The sequence below is a fragment of the Perna viridis genome, chromosome 11 (assembly GCF_037379345.1).
Source record: "Perna viridis isolate PV_CMFRI_1.1 ecotype Kerala chromosome 11, ASM3737934v1, whole genome shotgun sequence".
Taxonomy (NCBI): domain Eukaryota; kingdom Metazoa; phylum Mollusca; class Bivalvia; order Mytilida; family Mytilidae; genus Perna; species Perna viridis.
In genome coordinates, this window is record NC_142455.1 from 32,746,863 (window position 1) to 32,768,366 (window position 21,504).

The 21,504-nt window shown below is 31.8% G+C and overlaps 1 protein-coding gene across 13 annotated transcripts in view; it reads left to right on the top strand.

Annotated features, from left to right (window-relative positions):
* The window catches only part of LOC148603771 (histone deacetylase 4-like), a 105,379-nt gene that overhangs the window by 21,497 nt on the left and 62,378 nt on the right, over window positions 1-21,504 (top strand). For 2 of the 13 annotated variants that reach the window (XM_088552464.1, XM_088552465.1), the window contains exon 1: window positions 10,064-10,742. The exons of 5 other annotated variants lie outside the window; for them this stretch is intronic. In XM_088552464.1, coding sequence (XP_088408590.1) covers window positions 10,709-10,742 — 34 coding nt within the window. In that variant the 5' untranslated portion in view covers window positions 10,064-10,708. Of the gene's footprint in view, window positions 1-10,062; window positions 10,743-13,937; window positions 14,096-20,786; window positions 20,890-21,504 lie in introns of those variants that run through there. 6 more of the 13 variants (XM_088552456.1, XM_088552461.1, XM_088552458.1 and 3 more) reach the window with 5 other exon arrangements.

A 21,504-nucleotide genomic window follows, 5' to 3' on the forward strand; every position in this document is an offset into this window, starting at 1 on the left:
CTTGTTAAGTAATATAATGTTCAATCAAGCTTGCACACATGAAGGATATTCACCACATAATCCTGAAGGAGAAAAAATATATCTAAAATGTATTAATAATGTATTACGATTTCTTTTTCTGTACTTTGTCACATCTGCCTTCTTGAGTGCCTTAGGCCAAATAAATGAATAATTGTTTTACATTGAACCGAATGATCCCTCTTTATTTAGTAATGTCCACGCTAAGGAAAAAATAAAGAAGTTATTTGTGTTTATAGTATCAATTTAAACTTAACAAATATTGCCATAATCATGCTAGAAAGCAGATTTGGTGTCCTGTGGAGACCAAATTTTTTTCCAAAATCCTGCAACACTGACTTCTCTCTTCTGTATAGTTTGATGTTCCAACACTTACCCTGCAGTGGTGGATATTTTGGGAATTCTAGAGGTTGGAAACTCACCTCTTTTTGTTGGCAAATGTTATTAATTATGTGGTAAATTTGGACAAAAATAAGGGAGTAATAGCTTGGACCACCCTTTTCAAAATCTGAAACCTGTCCCTGCGCTGACAATTAAAGTTTCTTTATTGGGCCTCACTATGGAAATGAAATTGTTCAGTCTTAGCTACTTGTATATTGAAAGAAAGTTTGATTTAGATTTTTAGTGGAGACATGTATTGTCCTTACTGTCCTATCAAGTGTACATACAGGAATCATTAACATCATTTTACAGTGCATTATGTATGTATATTTTTAGAAAAAGAACATTCTTTTGTGACCAGAGATTCAGTGATCACTTAGCTCTATCAGGAAGTGTCAAAGTCTATCCTTCAAAGAACAGAGTTTTTTTTCCAATAATATTCTACAAATAATTCAGTATGCTTAGAAGCATAGCTGTTTATGTTGATTTTATATGCAACCTTTGACAAAATGTTAATGTGTTGATTGTAGTAATACTGCTAGATGTACTAACAATCTGTTTCACTAAAAAACCCTTTACTTGCTTTAATATACTTCCTGGTTCATAAGGAAGGAGGGTAATTTATTTTTAGTGAGTAAATGGTTGGAGATGTTAGAATAGATTATTGAAAAATGTAAGTGAAGTAAGTAATGCTTGTATTGATTTGGTACATTGGTACTTCTCTAATGCGTATATGAAACAAGGGTCCCTGGAGCCTATAAGTATATCTTTATTACTCTCATCAAAAGGTTCCTGGAGCCTCTACTTTGGTCTGCATCTGAACTACTAATGATAACTAAGAAAAAAGGTCTCCAATGCTCTTGGCTCACTTGGAATTTTTCTCTGGATGTTCTAGTTTATTCTTATATTAACTGTTTATACTTAACTGAAACAATAATGGTTCTTTGAGCCTTGGTGTTTCTTTTAATTTTCTCTAAGCTTTTTTGGTTAAGGTTTATAAAGTGCCTGAATTAAATGAAATGTAACTTAAACAGCTTCTTGTCCAGCTGCTGTACAGCTTGACTCAACTCACATACACTGTCCATTGATGCTTAGATTTCCAGCTTGACCCAACTCACATACACTGTCCATTGATGCTTTAGATTTCCAGCTTGACCCAACTCACATACGCTGTCCATTGATGCTTTAGATTTCCAGCTTGACCCAACTCACATACGCTGTCCATTGATGCTTTAGATTTTCAGCTTGACCCAACTCACATACACTGTCCAGTGATGCTTTAGATTTCCAGCTTGACCCAACTCACATACACAGTCCAGTGATGCTTTAGATTTCCAGCTTGACCCAACTCACATACACTGTCCAGTGATGCTTTAGATTTCCAGCTTGACCCAACTCACATATGCTGTCCAGTGATGCTTTTAATTGCCAGCTTGACCCAACTCATGTACACTGTTCAGTGATGCTTTAGATTTAAAAAAAGACATGTTTATCAAGTAAGGCCCAGTCCTCTTGGCCCAGTTTCATAACCAATATCAATTTCATTTTTTCCTCAAATCCTTCTTAAGCTCAAATTTCAACTTTGATTACTTGAAATCAGTGATTTCAGGTCTGCTCTTGTCTGGAGATTCTTTTTCTATAGGTGACCTTTTCACTCCATTAATCAAAGTGTTATAATAATTTTTTTTAGCTCGCCTGGCCTAAGCTGCTGACATCACTTTAGGTCCTCATCATCTGTCGTTGTTAACTTTACTTTAAAATGTCTTCTCCTCTGAAACTACTCTGTGGATTATTACCAAACTTATTCACCAGCATCCTTAGGGTATCTTCTTCGAAAATTTTATTGACGGTACACAAACATAATTTTTTCCATTTTATAGTAGAATTCTGCTATTTCAAATCCAGATTTTACCGTTAGGATTTTTAAAAAATGTATATTTACTTCACATTTTTCCAATTTTCGACTTAGTTTGTTGAACATGTAAAATCATTCCTGTATATAGATCAAGTATAAAGCATGGTTGCTGTTGCTATTTATAGACTTCAGGTATCAAGTCACCAATTTCTACATATATCTCAAAAACTATAAGAGATTCTGAAAAATAAATTTGACTTTCTATCTTCAGCTTCAAGAGTTCTACAGAAGTCTTCCATTGGGTCAGAGTTGTAGAACGACTCCTTGTTAGAGTAATTGGCCTTGAAATGCACTAAAACATTTTTTTCTTTCAATTTTTAGCCAATACCTTGAAAACTATGTTAGAAAGAAAAATAAACTTCTCAATTGATGAAATGGTCCTTATGATATGGCTTACAAAAGTCTCCATGTGTCAAAGTTGTAGGATGATACCCTACTGGAGTTGACCTTGAAAGGTGAAAATGAACCAGGTTTGTGATTCAGGCTTCTTGGAGCATCTAGTTTTTAACCACAATTTTTTGCTGACCTTCCTTTTTGACCTCTGACCTTGTTGCACTTTTCAGATGAGGCAACATGTTGAGAGGGAATTTGGTTTATACAAATAGTTCAGTAAAGCTTGTATACATCTTTGATGTTCTAGATGTACATACAGTGAAGTAAATTGTTGACAATTGGTGAAAATATCATTGTAATGTAAACAAAAGAAATATTTCATAAAACGTTCTTTTCAGCTTTAAATTTGAATGTAATTGTTTACAATTAAGTACACATGTAAAGTGCTTCTAAAGTATTCTGTGGGCTCATTAGTGGTTTTTATACATATTTACATAGGGAATATAAATTTCACTTGTGCTTTTGCAAGCAATGAGAAGATCAAATTTACCTTCCTGAGATCTTGCTAATATTTATAAATTTAAGTAAACAACTGCATATACTTGAAGTTTACATGTACTCCAAGAGTACAAGATTTGATGTATTTATGAAGTCTGGATAGGCATACAAATGAAGCTGTTGTGAATTACTTGTGTGTGGTTCAGTTATATCATAATCCTTTCCCTTTGCTAAGACAATTTTATTAATTCATACATTGAAAGGGAAAAATATGTATATTTATGTTTTTGAAGGGCTTTGTAAACATGACTAAAACCAGGTATTAGTTGTTGTGGCTGCCTTGTTTAGATTTATTTTAAATGTAAACTAGGATTAATAGGTTGGAGTGTACATGTAACACTCTCATCTCACCAAGTTGACTAACACTCTCATCTCACCAAGTTGACTAACACTCTCATCTCACCAAGTTGACTAACACTCTCATCTCACCAACTTGACTTCTCAATCTGCATTATAATAGTAATTTTTTCCCATACCTCATTCTTATTGAGTAGATATTTCCCTTATTTCGATCATATCAGAGTGTCTGCACTCCAGTATGATGAAGCTCTGTACCATAAAAAGGTTATGTATATTTATGTAAGTTAATTCATTATAGGTTGACATGTTTTATCTGATTTGGGTAATTATTGTGCCCCGTGAGAACACAGAAGGGAACATAGAAATGCTGGTGTCCATCTAGCCGTCTCACCTGACTTTGAGGACACAACTGCCTGAAAACTGCTCAATGGATGTTGTTCAAATTTTTAGGATTATTAGTCACCATATGTAGTTGATCATATTTTGTCACCATTTCAATTTGACAATTTTAGAGGAGTTATGGGACTTAGCTGAGTTTGAATATGCTACACTTTAGGAACACTTAATTGATGCAACCAACTAAAAACTGCTCAAGGATTTTGTTCAAATTTATAGGATCATAAAAAAAAACTGTCAGACATAATGATTGCAGTGGTGCTTATTTTGGAAATTCCTGACTCAAAGTGAAATTTTGAGCAAAAATGTTTCTCTATCTGCCTTTTTATGAGCACATTTGTTTTTGTATTCACTTTTGGGATCAGTAGGGTTTTTATCTACAGATTCTAGTTAAAATTTTGAACATTTTTTTAATAGACCCTACTTGTGGTCAGAATCCTTGAGAAAAAGGCAGAGTTCCTTTGCACACATTTTTATTTTATTTTGGAATCCCCTCGCCTACTACCAAAACAGTAAAACCCAAATTATTATGAAAAAAATTAAAAACCCTACTTTAACAGTAACTGGTTGTTAAGAAATTGGGCCTTAGTTTCCTTAATAATTTTGCATTCTGATAGTTGATTTAGTCCAATGATAACATTTCCATTTCAATCATGTCATTGCTGGTATTTAACTAGCCCTGTAATTGTTCAGTGTTAATGTTTATTTACAAAGTAATTTTTGTCATGCGATTTTTATAAAAAATGAAAGCAAACATTTATGAAGGTTCATCAGGATTTCGTAATGTCTGCGAAAACTGCAGATTCACTAATTTGTTTTGGTATACAATGGATAATTAATCCAGTCTATCTATTGCAGATAAGACCTTTTCTCTTAGATACTGACAATATTTAAATAAAAATGAAACAAGTTATACTTTAAAAACTATCCACAAATACTTCCATGGACTTCAAGATACAATTTTCTAAAATCTCAGCATTTAAAAAAACTGAAACAAGTCATAATATTAAAAGACATTTACAAATACTTCCATGAACTTGAAAATACAATGTGCTGAAAGATGTTTAATTCTCTGTATGCGTTATCATTGGCAGTATTTGGTCAACAGAGCTTGGAGGAGCTGTAATGGACATAGTTCTTAGGGTGAAGCCAGTCCAAAAACTTTCTATTTACCTGATTTCAATGATTCCCTATATATATTCAAATACTTCTATACCAGTGTTCTGCTAGCCCTCATAAATTTTTACATGCCATAGAGCTAGTGGATAATGGATCAGGTCTAAATCGTATATAGATTTAATGTTACTTAGTAAGCATTGTACCATGTACTGGATAAAGTCATAGACACAGTATTATCCAGTGTTCTGATTAATTGTAGAAAAAGGTTCGTCTTAGAACATTCATTGATTGAGTTATTCTTAACTGTCAGAAATCCAATGAAAAATTTAGTTATTTCATGATGGTAGATATATTGTTTGCCTGGGCATAACCATGATAAACAACAATTTCAAGAAACCATTATTTCCTGTAATTTCAAAGGCTAATTGGAAAATAAAAGAATTGCTCAAGTGAGTAGTTCTTTATATCTATTGGTACATGTGTACTTAACAATATGGTGTAAACTGTTGTACATAGCAATAGGAGAAGTGGAGTACTTATTGTATCCCTACATGACCTGGAAAACAGCCTAAGACCTGGAAGTTCTTTTTGAATTAGTAGGCCTTGAATAATCCTTTGTGGTGATTTTTTGTGGGAATTCTGTTAGGAGCTGGGCTTATAAGTCTAGTCATGTGACATCCTGAATCTATTACAATTTGTCACATTTCTTGTGAAGGGTTAACTTCCAGAAAGTTGGTTATTTTGCATAATTTGGTAAAAAATCAAAATCAATCCTGAAAAGTTTCAAGGTTTCAAGTTGAATTGTTCTTGATGTGATAAGGCCTTAGTAACTGAAGTGGAATTAAATAAAATCAATCTATTTACCTCTAATGTCTTAAGTATAATGATTAACTATACAAACCATGAAAACAGAATACCTAGAGGTAGGAAACTTAATCTTCAGGTCGAATGTTTTGGCTAGAGGAAATTGTGGACAAGAAATAAATAGAGAATTAGACTTTTCAAGCCCTGCTTTGATTACTAGATACCAAAAACCACTTACATTTACATGTATGTATCAGAGTTGAAAAATATATAGATATATATAACCTGTCCATGAATAAAAACCCAAAATGAATATGCTGAAATCTTCTGATGATCAATTGATCAATATTCAATTACTGTTGATTATGGTATCTCAGATAGGGTGATGTGATTGAGACAAGGATCTGAAGTGTGGGTGGTAGATAATGTAGTGAAATATTTAAGAACAGATTGCATCTACTGTTACTATAAATAATTAGTTGTTCATCTATTTTGTGTCATTAAGTACTGAATGTTGTGGACTGGCATGTAACATAAGGGCTATACTGGATACAGTCAAGCAACCACCTGTATTCAGCAGTAACATACTACTAAGTAATGCAATCAATATGAAATTAACCTGCATATAAAAATCACCTGTCTTATGTAACCAGGATTTTGCCGTCCTTGGAATGTCACTAAGACAGGTTTGACTGTCAATGATCACGCTGGGCTTCGCCAATGTCGCAATTTGCAATTTTTTTTTATCTGGCAACAAAAATGACCAGTTAGAGATTTTCTTGACCCTAGGTTTTGTATTTTAAAATTGGCAGGAAGTTTATCCTCTCCAATTGAACAATTGTGTTGACACCTGGTGAGAGTTAATTGACCATAACCATTTTACAACTGAAGCCAATCAAAGATATTTAGACCAGGTGACTGTGACACACAATATCCTCATGGGAGGTGCCAATCAGATGTGAATATATTATTGAGCCAATCAAAATTCTGTTCAGAGGTAAACACAATCATGGCCATGTGCATGAGGCAACAATAGCCTTGTTAAACCATGTGATACATTCAGAAACAGATTTATCTTATAACAGAATAAATTTAATCCAATCAACAATGATTATCCCATCAGAATGTGTCTAAAACACTTTGAAAATGTAAGAATTGATAAAAGAAAATGGATGACATTTGTTTACACTTTTGCCATGTGGCTTTTTATGCTGGGAAAATCAGTAATCCAATAGTATGGGGATTTCCAAAATCTAATTAAAGAAACACTGAACGCTTAAGTCATCATATTCAGATATCAAGCATGAGTGTAAGAGAACAAAAAAGAATAGTAAAGATACACAATTAATGGTCCATGCCTCCTTAGTATTTGATGTTAGAAATTTGTATTACTCGAAAAAGAATCGCATTTATTGAAACTTATAAATTAAGAATCAATTTATTTTTTTAAATGAATTTAATTAGACCACAAAAAACAAAGGTCAATATGTTTTAAAATACAGGATTATATGAGCATAGTAAAATACAGTTCTTGATAGAAACACCTGTTTCTGGAGTAATTCTTTATTATTTTGCATAAAAAAAGTGACTAATAATTTTAGGTCCCAACTAAGACTAGATCTTAAAACTTGCTTTATATATGCATCAAGAGTCAATCTTGGATATATTTATGTCATGAATGAAGGGGTTATTTTGATGAATTGGCAAAGATAACTCAACAGTGGACTTAATAATGTCATATTTAAAAAAAATTAGAATGATTTTTTGTGTACCCATTTTGGCTCCAATTATTGAAAATTGATGAAAAAAATTGGCAGCTGGCAATTTTTCTGGAGACACAATTTTGGAAGTCAGAGCAGCCCTTACTGCATAGACAAAATTGATTGTCTAAGATTGCTTTTGTATAAGTAGCCTTAACTGTTATCATGTGCTCTTATCATTTGGTGGACCTTTTGTTAAGAAAGCAAAAAAGTCCAGAAATTTCAACTCTATAAAGTAAATTTGAACTTGACCTGAGAGGTTTTTGATTTTCGGTCATGTTTTTTTTTTTTTTTTTTTTTGGCTTTGTCCTCTAAAAAGAACAATCTATTGTAAACATTTGAGGTTTTAAAAATCATTTCATACCAATTATAGATTGTTCAAAATATTTCATACCACGTTCTATGGTCACGTTTATCAATATCGAAATTTGCATTCATATATGATCATTAAATGACACATTTGAGTCCTAACATTGAAAGTTATTCTTTTCAAATGTCCTTTGGTTAACTCAGAAATCCCCTCCTGCATCGGTTTATTTTAGCTTCTCAATAATGGTTTTTATTTGTTTGTTCAATGAATTAGTTGTATATTTAAATTTTAAAATGAAATATGTTTTCCCTTTAACATTTTTAATTTGCTCTGGATTCAAATTTGTTCATTTCAATTTGTAACGATTTATGAATAGACTGCATAAATGGTGGGGCAGGTTGGTTATTCACTTCAGATTCATTCCCTCACTTTGACCTAAACGTAATAAAAAACGAATAGTTCAAGTTATTAGGCCCTGGTTCCAATCAAAACAAAAAAGGTTCAAAAATAGGCTTACATAGAGGAATATATATATCTAGTAGAAAGTGAAAGGGAATGCTATTGTCATATGAAATGAAAACTATTTAGATTGGATAAATTTGAACATCACTGAAATGAATTCCATAATGTAAATTCCATCAAATGCAATATTAACTCCATTACAATAACTGCAAAAACGGTAAAAATCACAAAAAAATAATTACTGGTAATTTGAATTTGTAGAGACTTTTACAAATAGAAAAAAATGGCTTATTCTTTGTAAAGGAAAAGTACAACATATTTATGACACTTTAAACACATTATAAGTAAAGCATTACATAACCAAACAAAACATGCATGAAATTGATTTGTAGGTGTTCAGGTGCAGTTTGATAGAACAACAGAAAACTAATTTGAGATATTGAATTTTTTTTCTCTTCAGTCTTCATTGAACTAGATATTTTCGCTATGAATACTTGTGGTTTTCTTTTATCTGAGGACCAATGCAAAGAAAATGTGTCTTGGTTTGATTATATTTAGCACTTCATTGACGTCAATTATGATAAAATGTGTTATTGAACCTTTCCAAGATCGTATTTCAACAGGTGCTTTGCTTATATTTAAATTGAGTTGCCTCCCTTCCACCAAATGATATTCCCATGTGTGTGTGTATGTGTGTATATATATATATAACAGTAATGTTAGTCATTAAAAACTGAAGTCCAAACAGTGAAATCTATTACTGTGACATATCTTGGTATCAATTTTTACAAAAATATTCACTGAAAAATACTTGAGCTTCCTGATATATCAAAGTCTAGATATAATTACCTGGTAAGTCTGAACTATGAACCTTAAACCTTAAGTCCAAGAGTACTTTTTTCTTTTGAAGTCTGAAACATAATTATTGTTGTAATTGGAAGGGATTCACATTGTAAAATCCCTTGCAAACAAGGTTTGAATATTTGTGTTTACAATAGATTTTAAATATAAACAACCAGTATTTCTAACACCTAGTTTGTCTATTGAGGATAGAAAAAAATGTATCAAAGTTTATACATGTACATGTTAATTATCACAAAGTTTATACATGTACATGTTAATTATCACATACTAGTACATTTTTTGTTGTAGGTCACTTAAATTCTAGTTATAAATGAATTGTGAAAAACATGTAGCTGTTTTTTTTTTTTTATTTGACATTCAAGTACATTTAGGGATGGTTACTTTGATCCTAATCAGTAGAGGCTGTTAATGATCACAAAATGATTCCTTTTCTTATTTTTTAATTGACCTCATTTAGCATTTTGATGTGATATTATATTTCAATTCTGGCCTTTTTTCAGTGTCCTTAAATAGTTTTCAAACAAGTTGTTTTACATTGTAAATTTATAATGTCTAATTTTATTTCTATATGTTTATAAAGGTTTAAGACCCATACGTTTATTATGATCATTTAAAGTTACACAGGAAACGATCATTGTTTCAAATCATGTTATGAACAATGTAAATAGGATTAATATTTAATTTAAAAACCACATGTAACACCAGTACACATAAATACATATCTATTGTATACTTGTAGTATTTAAATAACAGTGGCTATACTTACTTGAAGATTAGATCTAACACACACAAGGTGAAGGCTGAAGGCTGTAGTGTTTGGGTGTTACTCACACATTAAACTTCTCTCTTGTTTGTGTAAGGAAGATTATATGCGTGGTTATTTGTAGGCCAGTAGTATCAAAGTTGCTGTATAAGTTTTGTGTCGAGTCAATACAATTACAAAGGCGTTACTTTGAGCCATTATAAATGATCATAATTGTTTACTACTCAGGTGAATGGAGCTATATTGACTTAATTCTCCACCGTTCTTCCACCTAGTCAGTTGTTATATTGGTTTACACTCAGTTGCGTTTAAGTCATACTCTTGTTGAGGATTATTGGACTGAAAATATTGGACTCAGATCATACATGGACAGTATTGGTCTTTCCACTGGATTTGTGACGTAGTAAGATTGAGATAGTGGACTCTGTTGGTCTGTTCTGTAATCCTGCTGACGTTTCAGTGCTTTGTAAACTTGCACCAAGTAGTGTTTACAAGTAATTTCTTACATGAGGATTAATTCTAGTGGAACATAAGAGTAAAGGACAATATTTGAAACTAAGTTGGAGATTGATGAACTTTGATTGGTAATAGTATAAAAACAAACTACAAGAATTGATAAATGTTGTTTGCTTGAATTTAGTCCGAGATGCAGGAGAAGTAATTATAGAGGATCACTATTGAATGGATTATAATCTAGTGTTATTTTAAGATAACATATTGGAACAATGTCTTCGAATGGTCAATTCATGAACTTTAGGTGTAAGTATTGTGTATAAATATCTAAATAATAGTTCTGAATCTAAATGCAGAAGGCAGTGTTTTCCACTTACCATGCCTTTTAAATTGGCAACTTTCCTTTCATCTGTGGTGACATCGCTTCAGTACCTGTGTATGGAGTGTTCATATCACAAATCATACATTATGCCAGAGCTTGCTGAGACTACGCAGACTTTTTGTACCACGCTAGAATTCTAACAAATAGGCTTCTGCAGCAGGGTTATGTTGTTACAAGATTGAAGTCATCAATACAAAAGTTTTATGGCTGTCACCATGAACTCGTGGATCGTTATGATGTATCCATCTGTGCCATGAAAACTGATTTGTTCAACGTGTCATAGTTTTCCTTTCCTCTTTCGTCTACCCCGGACTTGACTTTTTATGAGCAACTCCGCGGGTGTTTCTAGAAAAGCAGAGGATGCTTACCTTATCAGTGCACCTGGTGCATGCTCCCAGTTTTTAGTGGAGTCCGAGTTGCTCATTTGCTTTTGTTACTTTGTATGTATGATTTTAGTTAATCTCTGTTCTTTGTTGTGTGTGTCTGTTTTCCATGTCTGGTCTTTTGTTCCTGGCTATAACCTTGGTTCCCTTGATTACTCTTTTATATCATAAAAAAAATAAAAAATAAAAACAAAATATTTTAATTTGACAAGCTTGATATCTGATCTGTTGAGTTTCATAGGTTTGTTTTGCTTGCTGTCTATGGTTCCCTGTTTGAAAAAGGGTCAGAAATCATCATTATTTCTGGATACTAGACCAAACCCTATTTTTTTTTATTAAAATGTGAATAGTTGCCAACTTTCGGAATATACTCAAGAGTTTTTGGTTTGTTATATAAACAGAGGAGTGTCTTCATCGAGCATTTACCCATCTACATGTACACTTCATCTATTGAAGTCAAGCTTGCCTAGGTAAAAACTTGAATGTCTACACTATACTGTTGTATTTATTCCCATCTGCACCGTGTTAGTATAATCAAAAATGAAAGATAACTGCACATTGATACAAACTGAAAGCCTTTAGACAAAAAACAAAAATCAGTTAATTTATTCAAGAAGGTGCACTTTACTCATGAATTGTTAATGAGGTTTAGATTGTTTGTTCATGAATTAGTTATATCCTATACTTAATGGGTAAAATGTGTCATCTGAGTGTCATGAAATTTTAAACATAGTAAATTCAGAAATATTGGAATTGATATTTATGCTTAGCTATATTAGGGATTTGTTTATGTGATAGTATAATTACTACCTTAAATTGTTAGAGGATTAAGGCTATGAATTAGTGATGTCAGAGTAACATGAAACTTTGAACACTGTGAATTCAAATAAAAATTTGGTTAATTATTTCTATGCAATAAAACAGCTATTTGTAAATTTTATGACAAACATGGATGAATTTTATGACAACCACCGATGACTTGCATGTAGTTCTTATTGTTAAAATGTGAACCGGTTTTGAATTTAAGCAAATTATGGTCAAACTCTTTCTGATCAGGTTCTTTTGGTTTCAGTGTTTCTGTTGATTTATTTGTTTGACTTTACAAAAATATTCATTGTTATGGTAATCTAATGGCGGTACACCTGTGAAACAGAATAACATAGTATGGGAAATAGGTCATTCATGACATCATATATGGTAACATAGTTGTTCTCCAAGACATGTGATCAAAGACATAGAAAAACCAACATATTTACCATGGATACAGGTTATATATATACAGAGGAATGAACTAACAGGCTAATGAATAAGTCTTATTTAGCATCATTTATATTAGCCTAAAATGGAGGATGAATAGCTGAAGCTGGGGTCTAAATTTACTTTTAAGAGTGGAAGTCCTGACCTTTTAATAAATTTCAATCAATGGTCCACTTGAAAGTCCTATAAAAGTTTAAATGACTAGAGTGGAAGGTCCTGGACCCTTGTAAATGAAAATTTAATGGTTTTATGTCAGAAGTCCTGGTCCTTGGAGTACCACTAAGAACCCCTGTATGAAGGCATGTAATTAGTTGGTTTAGAAAAACCTGAATAAAAACCACAGAAATTGTTCATGGTGTCAGTTGGTTGTGATTTAAAAACCAAATATGTATGTAGATGTTATAGCATTGATAAGGTATTGGTGCTGTATTTCATGGATAGATGTTATATAAATGCTTTAACATGTAGGGCTGAGAATTAATGAAAACCCTGTGTATGCATTAATTAAAGCTGTAGAGAACCCATCATGTACATATAAATTAGTATCATTATATCACAGTCTTACCTGATACTCCTCACTTGTTTACATCAGAGCTTTTGAACATTTTTTTTTCATATTTGAAAATAGCATTACAGAATTGTGGTATTATATATAAGGCCAAAAAAATATCTTTTTGTTCAGTGGAATATTAACTCTGACAATGAAGCCCTGCTCTCTCAGAATCCTGTAAGAATTATTACAGCTTCCTTTAAATATGATATTATTCAGAATGTACACTTACTCCTCATAAAAAAGATGTGGGAGGGGTATACACTCATGATTTTATCCATCTGTCTGTCCATCCATCTATCTGTGTACCCTAAAACAATATTCCTCTTAAACTGTTCAGTATGAATTTTAATGAAACTTGATGTAAACATTGTGCAAATAACAAGGCACTGTGAAAGGTCTATTAGATTTGCTATCTAGGGTGAGAACATTTTCACAAGGCATGAGTACAAGGGTCCTAAATAGAAACCTGTGATTCCCTTTTATTACTCTGTCAAGGTTGGGCTTTACTTAAGGGTTTTACATTTTGAAAGTCCTAGTAAATACTGAGGTATCCTTTTGATGGGGTGTTCACAGTAGTTTTGTCCTTTCTTAAAACAAATCTTTATAAAGCACATAATTCTGACAAAAAGGAACTTTTATCAGCTGTTAGTAGTAATGAGATGTAAGTACACTGCAATGCTTGATGTAGTTATGGGACCATATATCGAGGACAGGCAACTCTTACTATATCTGTGAACTTTGACTTTTGAAGTGCTTGTGTTATTATAATGATGAAAATACTGAATAATCTGAAGCAGTATAATTAGTTTTATTATCCCATAACCTAAATATACACAGCCTGACTTTTATCTGGCTTATTACCTGAAGTTGTTTTTAATGCTTGTTTATACATAATTAGCTCTTAATTAATTTATGTATTTTCTTCTGGATATTTGTGTGATGGTAAAGGCTGTTTATTACTAGATCTGTCACCTGGTTTATGGCTCCTGGTGATGTTTTCCTGAAAGGCGAGATTGTCCCTATGTCATCAATTAGCACCTATTATTATGGATTTTCTTTTTGATATATATATGTGAAAATACATGTAAGTGTATTATTTTAATTTGGTTATGTATTACATGTGAGGTTTTAGATTTTTATCGGACATTCATCTGCAAATTCTGGTAAGGTATAATATTGCTAATCTTTTGTTTTGACATTTTTTTTCCAGAATAATAGGATGGTGTTGACACAATGATGGGATATGACGTTATCATTGTGTCAGTGGTGTCATCATCATCTTTCCTTCTAAGTTGTGATTTTAAGTGTTTATTTGACCTGAATCAATGCTGTGATATTGCATGTGTGTCATTTGTTACTTCCTTTTACCATTTCCTTCCACATTGAATTGGTTATAGTGGAATCAGAGGTGTGTTCTAAGATATTTTTTTTTCTATCAGAGTTATTTTCCATTGAAAGCATTTTTTCACTTAAAGTTATCTATTTATTTGATTATCTTTAATGCTCTTTCAAGCTAAATACCCTTCCAAAAAAGAAATGATCAAATGATTTTTGTTTCTAATAGCAACATATTCCTTCTTAATACTTGTGGTTAGATAAAGGTAAATAGACATTTAATTTTTGTGAAAGAATAATCTGAGGAACCAACATTTGAGTAGATAAAGCAAAAAGGAAAACTATGACACCATGAACAAATGTTGTCAACAACTGTCAACTATTGGTACACATGGTGAAGATGGATACACCATAATGATCCACGATCACAAACATAAACTTTGACAATTTGGACCATTGTATCAGTTAAGTATTTAGAAATAGGAACCCCCAAAAGTATTCATTCGCTCTGTCATCAGACTCTAATTATATCATATATCATATATTGAAATTTTCAGTATGATAAACTTAAAAAGCCCTTACACACAAAGGCTTTGTATTGTACATAATCTCTTGGTTCTTGATTTGACTTAGATGTTTTTGGATTTGAGTACTTGTATACGATTTATTTTTGGATTAAGATCTTCCTATGTATTTGGCTCTATTACATCTGATTTGAGGTTACTCCTTGAAACATGAAGTATGACTGGTATTTTGTATTTGGAAGATAGAAATTTTTTGAGATGGTAACAAAATAAAGTTTTCATTACTGACTACATCAAACATATTGTGTTTTATTTGACACGCTAATGAAATGACACCAGTAGTACCAATTCTAGGCAAACGTGACATCTTCACTGACTTCTGGCATTCTGTTGCACTCATTCAATATTATATTTCTTTTTTGGTCTTACAGAATGAAATGGAATCTTTTTAAAGAAAGAGAAAGAAATTGATATTGTTTACTATTTCAGTATAGAATTCTAATCATTTAAAACTGCTACAAGGAAATGACTGTGCATATTTAAATATCCCTTGGTCAAAAATCAGTTCTAACATCTATTTTCTTAGTTCACAAGCTATTGTTACCTGCTATAAACACTGAGATAATATGCCCTTGGTTTGAAACCAGTTATGGATATCTTGACAGGTTTGAATTTCTTATATATTGGATCAATCTGACGCTTCACATTGGTGTTGTTAAGGTGACCTTGCTGTGGATAAGACCATCAAAAACGTATTATATTTCCACATAATAAAGAGTTTGTATGGAATAGTATTTCAAACTACTGTCTTTGTCAAAGTTCAGAACCGCATGAATACCGTTGTAGTATTATGATATATTTATGTACATTAAATATGACTTTCTCGGTTTAGTGAAGTTCATGGTTAGTCTGTCTCGTCTCTTTGCAAATTAGTATTGGGCCAAGTTTTTTAAAAAGATTACAAAAGGTTGTTTTCTTAGGTGAAGTATGTTTGCAATGTATATATATATATATATATATATATATATATATATATATATATATATATATATATATATATATATATATATATGATAGTTGTGTACCAATATCAGAACAAGTAGATAAAGGTATGCCTACAACAGATGTGATTATTCCTTGTTTCTTCAAATTCTGACTGCAGGATTTTACAGATCATTTTCATAATATATGGCAAAAACTACAGATAGACTGGTTTTTAGGTTATTCAGGGTTTGGTTTAGACTGGTTTTTAGATTATTCAGGTTTGGTTTAGACAGGTTTTAGGTTATTCAGGGTTTGTTCAGACAGGTTTTAGGTTATTCAGGGTTTGTTTTAGACTGGTTTTTAGGTTATTCAGGGTTTGGTTTAGGCAGATTTTACTGTACCTGACACTTTAAGTGTTAGATTTTGTAAGAATCAGGCAAAATGGGGAAAATCATAAACAAGCATGTCAAAATCCCACCAATCTGATAGTATAATTCCATTCAAGGATGCTTTCTCTATTTGAAAAGACCATTATTTGATCTTGGATTTGTTCAGAAATTTTTCAATAGAATGTTAGAAAAATGAGGTTTATGATTGAGTTATCTGCCCTTTAAAGATTCATTTTCAGTGCATTTCAATGAAATTTTCCCTCAATGTACCAAAATGATACAGGAAATCATGTCTTTTATCCTTGATTAAGATAGTGCAAATGGTCAAATTAAACTTGCAAAATGAATTGTTTTTTCATACCATGTTCCACCCACTGCCTGATTCTTACAGAGACTGGCACTTAAATCATCAGTTTTTGATACTCTAAAATTCATTTTTCTATCCAAATCTCATCAAAAGCAGTTACAGTTAATATAAGTAATAAGACAATGTATGGAGACAGCTTGGGTATTTCGTGAATTTTTTTGTTTATTGCCATCAGAACAAGTGAAACCTATAAGTTTTATCATGTACCTCGACAAGTTTAGATATTAAATATCATTTATGACGTCATTGAATGGTTATGCCTTTCATGTTCAGTCAGCTGAATTTGTAGTATTATATGGTTTTATGTCTCCAAGTTCTCCAATCTACATAAGCTTTGCTATTTTGGGCTGGTTAATCACCTTTTACAGGGAAAATCTGTTTTCCTAACCTTCTTACAGTTTGATAAATGTACTATTGATATAATTAAATCACATTTGAAGATTTTCTATTTCTGTATAAACATTTATGTCATAAATGGTAAATTGATTGCCATGTATACAGAAAGAAATGTCAATGTATTAAAGTTTAACTGAAATAGTAACATGTATTCTGAAATTACAGTGGGAGAACCCAACGAAACACACAGATAGGGTTCAATAGACTCATGGCTTTGTATACTTTAGCTTGGCTACAAGACAGTCCTGATTTTCTTTAAAGGGGAATTTGGCTTGTTTTAATCAGTATTCAAACCTGATTCTCTTCTGCTTTTTCAAATCTAGGTTTTACCATTATAATTTTCGCTTTTTTGTATATTTACTTCTGATTTTAAAAATTTTCACTTGGTTTGTTGACCTTATAAAATCAGGTCTGTGTATTTTACCATTATGCTAAGCATTGTTTGGCACCAGAGGCTAACAAAAGACTTTCAGTCAAACTGCAATAGGTATCAGACAAGCCAGTAGAAATGGGTTAGGGAAGTGAAGTTAAAGTGAAAGTAGCCTTTAGATTGATTTAAAATCAAAATATGCAATTCAAAAACAAAGATAAGATAAATATTTACAGTATCTAGATCTGTACTGTGAATTATTAAAAAAAATGGACAACTGCTTACCTATCCTGTCTTGCTCCTTTCAGTTATCATTCCTTTTTTCATTGATTTTATAAATGTAAGAAAGATGTATTGACACTATGGGGGTGATGGAAGGAAAAAAAGGTATGGAGGGTATTAAATTTTTATTTTTAAACATGACAACAATAAAATACAGCTATTTTAAGCAAGCTTGCCAAAGGTATGCCAAGCAAACAATATAAAGTAGATTACATAGAAATATTTTTCCTATCAATTTGTTTGTCAGTTTGCTATAATTATTCTGAGAGATAGGGAAGCACAAAGATTTTATCAGAACTAGTGAAAATTAATTGCATAAAAATACATTCTAAATAGGCTCAGAGATGGAAATATTTTGGCAGCTATTATAAATTTTGGCAAAAACAAGCTGTTTGATATGATGTTTTTTCCAGGTTGTATTTCTGCTAGTATAGCTGTCTGTGGGCACATATAGATCTTAAGGCTATAAATAGCTCAAATATTTTGTGTGATCGTCAGTTTTCATTAAGGCAGGGGTGATAATGAGAATTTTTTAGAACAGTTTCCTTTATGAAGGTGAAGATTCTGACGTCACAAGAGCCATGACGAAGGTCAGGGTAGGAAATACATACGCTGACCTCACTTGGCATCTCCTGTGGAATGTTAATTTGCTGTTGTCTCAGGCTATTACTACAAAATAGATTGAATTCAGGTGATTGCCAAGTTTTGAACAAATTCAAGATAAGTTATAGATAGTGTGGTTATTGATAATGGCTTTCAAATCATAGAATTCATATCAATGTTTGGAAGGCCTTAACTAGGCCTTGACTTTGGCATGGAATTTAAGGTAGATATTTTTAGACAAAAAGTATTATACAGAGTTAGCTGTAGAAATAATGACTGGAAAATTGTGGTGGAAAGGAGCCATTTATGTGCTCTGTCTAAATACTAAAATGTATTTACCTTACACAAGTCTTAAGTATTACTGAGTTTCTTTCTCTATTGATTTTTGAAAGTAAAAGAACCTGGACGTGAAATTTAAGCTAACAAGTACCATAGTATAGTAATCTACTTTGACCTATTTTAAACTCTTATTTTTTTCTTAATGGACATCTGGTACCCCATCATCATAGTCACATAATACAAAACCATAGGTTTGGAATTGTGCAAATAATTCATTAAGTTTGTGTGTAACATTTGCAAAAAATAATGAACATGTTTTTGTATTCTTCTGACTTGTTAGGTTTTAAAATGGAATGGTAACATGTTCAAGATTAGATTCAAGTTATATAAAGTGAACTTAGAAAGAGTTGTTGCCAGCTGTTTACCAACAAAACTGTATTTTTGAGTAAAATTGTACTGCTTTGAAGTCTGTATATATGATAAAAATAGTAAATATTGCTAATATATATATTTAAGTATTAAATAAGAGTTTTCTGTTTTTTTTTCTATATTATTTTACTACATGTAAATCTGTTTTGTTTGGATGTGGCAGTGGCATTGAGACCAATCATTGGATTAACCTAATTTAGCACCATTTTTTATCAACTTTTCTTCTATTAAAGTGAGCTCTCTTTTTATTTTTATTATTATAAAGATTTTTCTGAACACTTATTATGTGACCCCTATGGCATTGTCAGTTGTATTTTTGCCCTTGAGCTTTAATCTTTTAGTATCTATGTGAAGATAACTAACTGAACAAACAAAGTTAAATTTGCTTAAAACCTGTGTTTATATTACATCTACTATATAAAGTAACATACCAAAATAGATATTTAATCAAAGTTTGACCCCCTGTGTTTTAATGATAATATAAACACCATTAGCCTGACAGAACTGTAAGTGGTATTCTTAATTTCTTTAACACATTGTATGCAAATGTTATTATGACATAGTTAACCCCTTTAAATTTATGCACATTCTCTATGAAATGAATGAGGTATTGCTATGAATCATGTCTAAAGGCTGTAAAATTTGATCCACTCTGGATGCTTGGATGTCTGTATGCATGTAGGAGATCAGTTTTCATGAAGGTCATTTTAATGAGAAGTGTTCTATCTTATGTTGTTAACATTGAATTATGATGTCATATTTAAAGATAACCAACACTTTTTGAATCTTGTCAATGTGCTGAAATTCTTTGTTTAGCTTAATATTTAAAACTCCTAATGGTAAGGAGTTCCAAGAAAAAAAGGGGGGTGTAGTACATAAATTTATAAATAGATTATTGATAGTGTGAGTATTTTAATAGCAGCCTCATTAGTTGTGCTCCAGAAACTTAGCTAACTGTGATTCTATAATGTTGGCTGTGACAAAGTCAATGAAGTCATTGTTTTGGTAGTACCTTTGTAAAGTAACTGCAGTTAATCAAATTAATCATAATTCCGCTATTCTTCAGAGCTTACTTGAAGATGTGTTTACACTTACTGAAGACCTAATAGTGATCTCAGTAAGGACTATTTGTATGAAGGATTTGTTGCATTTCACCATATCTGTTCCTTTTTTTTCTGGTTTGTCAGAAACCCAGATGGATTTTATGTATGGATGGCCCATTTCATTGGTATGTCAGTCTTTAAGAAGACAGTTTTCCAGTATGTCGAATTCTGGGAGGGGGGGGGGTTGGGGCTCTGCTATAAGCTTCCTAGGTGTGTCAAGTCTTGAGGAAATCTATTGTTGTTTGCAATACTTTATTTGTCAAATCCTGTGTAGAAGATTACACGGCTTCCCCATAGTGACCCAAGATATGTACAAATACATAAATATTGAAATGCTTTAATTCTGACTATCTGGCTTCATCTTTGCATATTCTCAAACTAGATGCGAGAATTTTCTGACAATTGTTGACACGTTTCAGTCACCTATTTATTATTCTTAGTATCATTATTTATTTGTAGTTATTATAAGTAGTAAAAAAGTACTATTCAGTGATATTTCTAGAACTCGCTGAGACTATTTGAGTTGCTTATTTTTGTGAACATTCCCCTATGAAATACAGAACGAAACCTTGTTCTTTTTTAAGAAGACTATATCTAATTTGGAAAACAACAGGATGCCATTGGTTTTTAGAATAGAATTCTACCCCACACTGTGCTTTGCTAAGGCAGCCTTCAATTTATTAAAGAGTAATTTTGTCGAGAAGAGCTAAAAATAACTTTGTTCTGTTGATAAGAGCATTTTGAATCCTATTTTATCTGATGGCATTAATAAAATACTTCAGCTGTGAAAAAAACAGTGATTTATTCTGAGGGCTGGGTAAGTTTGGAGAAAACCTTCATATAATGGGCTTATTTTTAGAAGTTTAACAGTGCAAAATAATTTGAAGTAATCAATATCAGGATTCTTGTTGAATTTGGAATTTTTCTTTTCACAAGACACAGGTAAGCAGGAAAGATTCATTAATTAAGTCAGGTTAGACTTATGTTCATATATTTTTGTTCTGTTGTCCTATATCATCATGATAATACATGTACATGTCAATTCATACTTGTATCAGTGGACAATGATTTTTTTCTGTACCTTTCTGATTTTTAATATTTCTTCGAAGTTTTTTTGAGAAAGGCCAGTGATAATATTTCTTCAAAAGTTTTTTTGAGAAAGGCCAGTGATAGTATTTCTTCAAAAGTTTTTTTGAGAAAGGCCAGTGATAATATTTCTTCAAAAGTTTTTTTGAGAAAGGCCAGTGATTGTTTTTCATGTCATATAGTTATTTGTTTTAATGTTTTTTTCTGTAGAAAAGGTACATTTTCATCTTTTATGAAAAGTTTCACATCTTTTTATTGATGGGGCTTTTAGAGCTTGCTTTATGGTGTGGGTTTTACCCATCATTGAAGGCCGATGGGTGACCTGTATAGGTTTCATTTTTCCTTG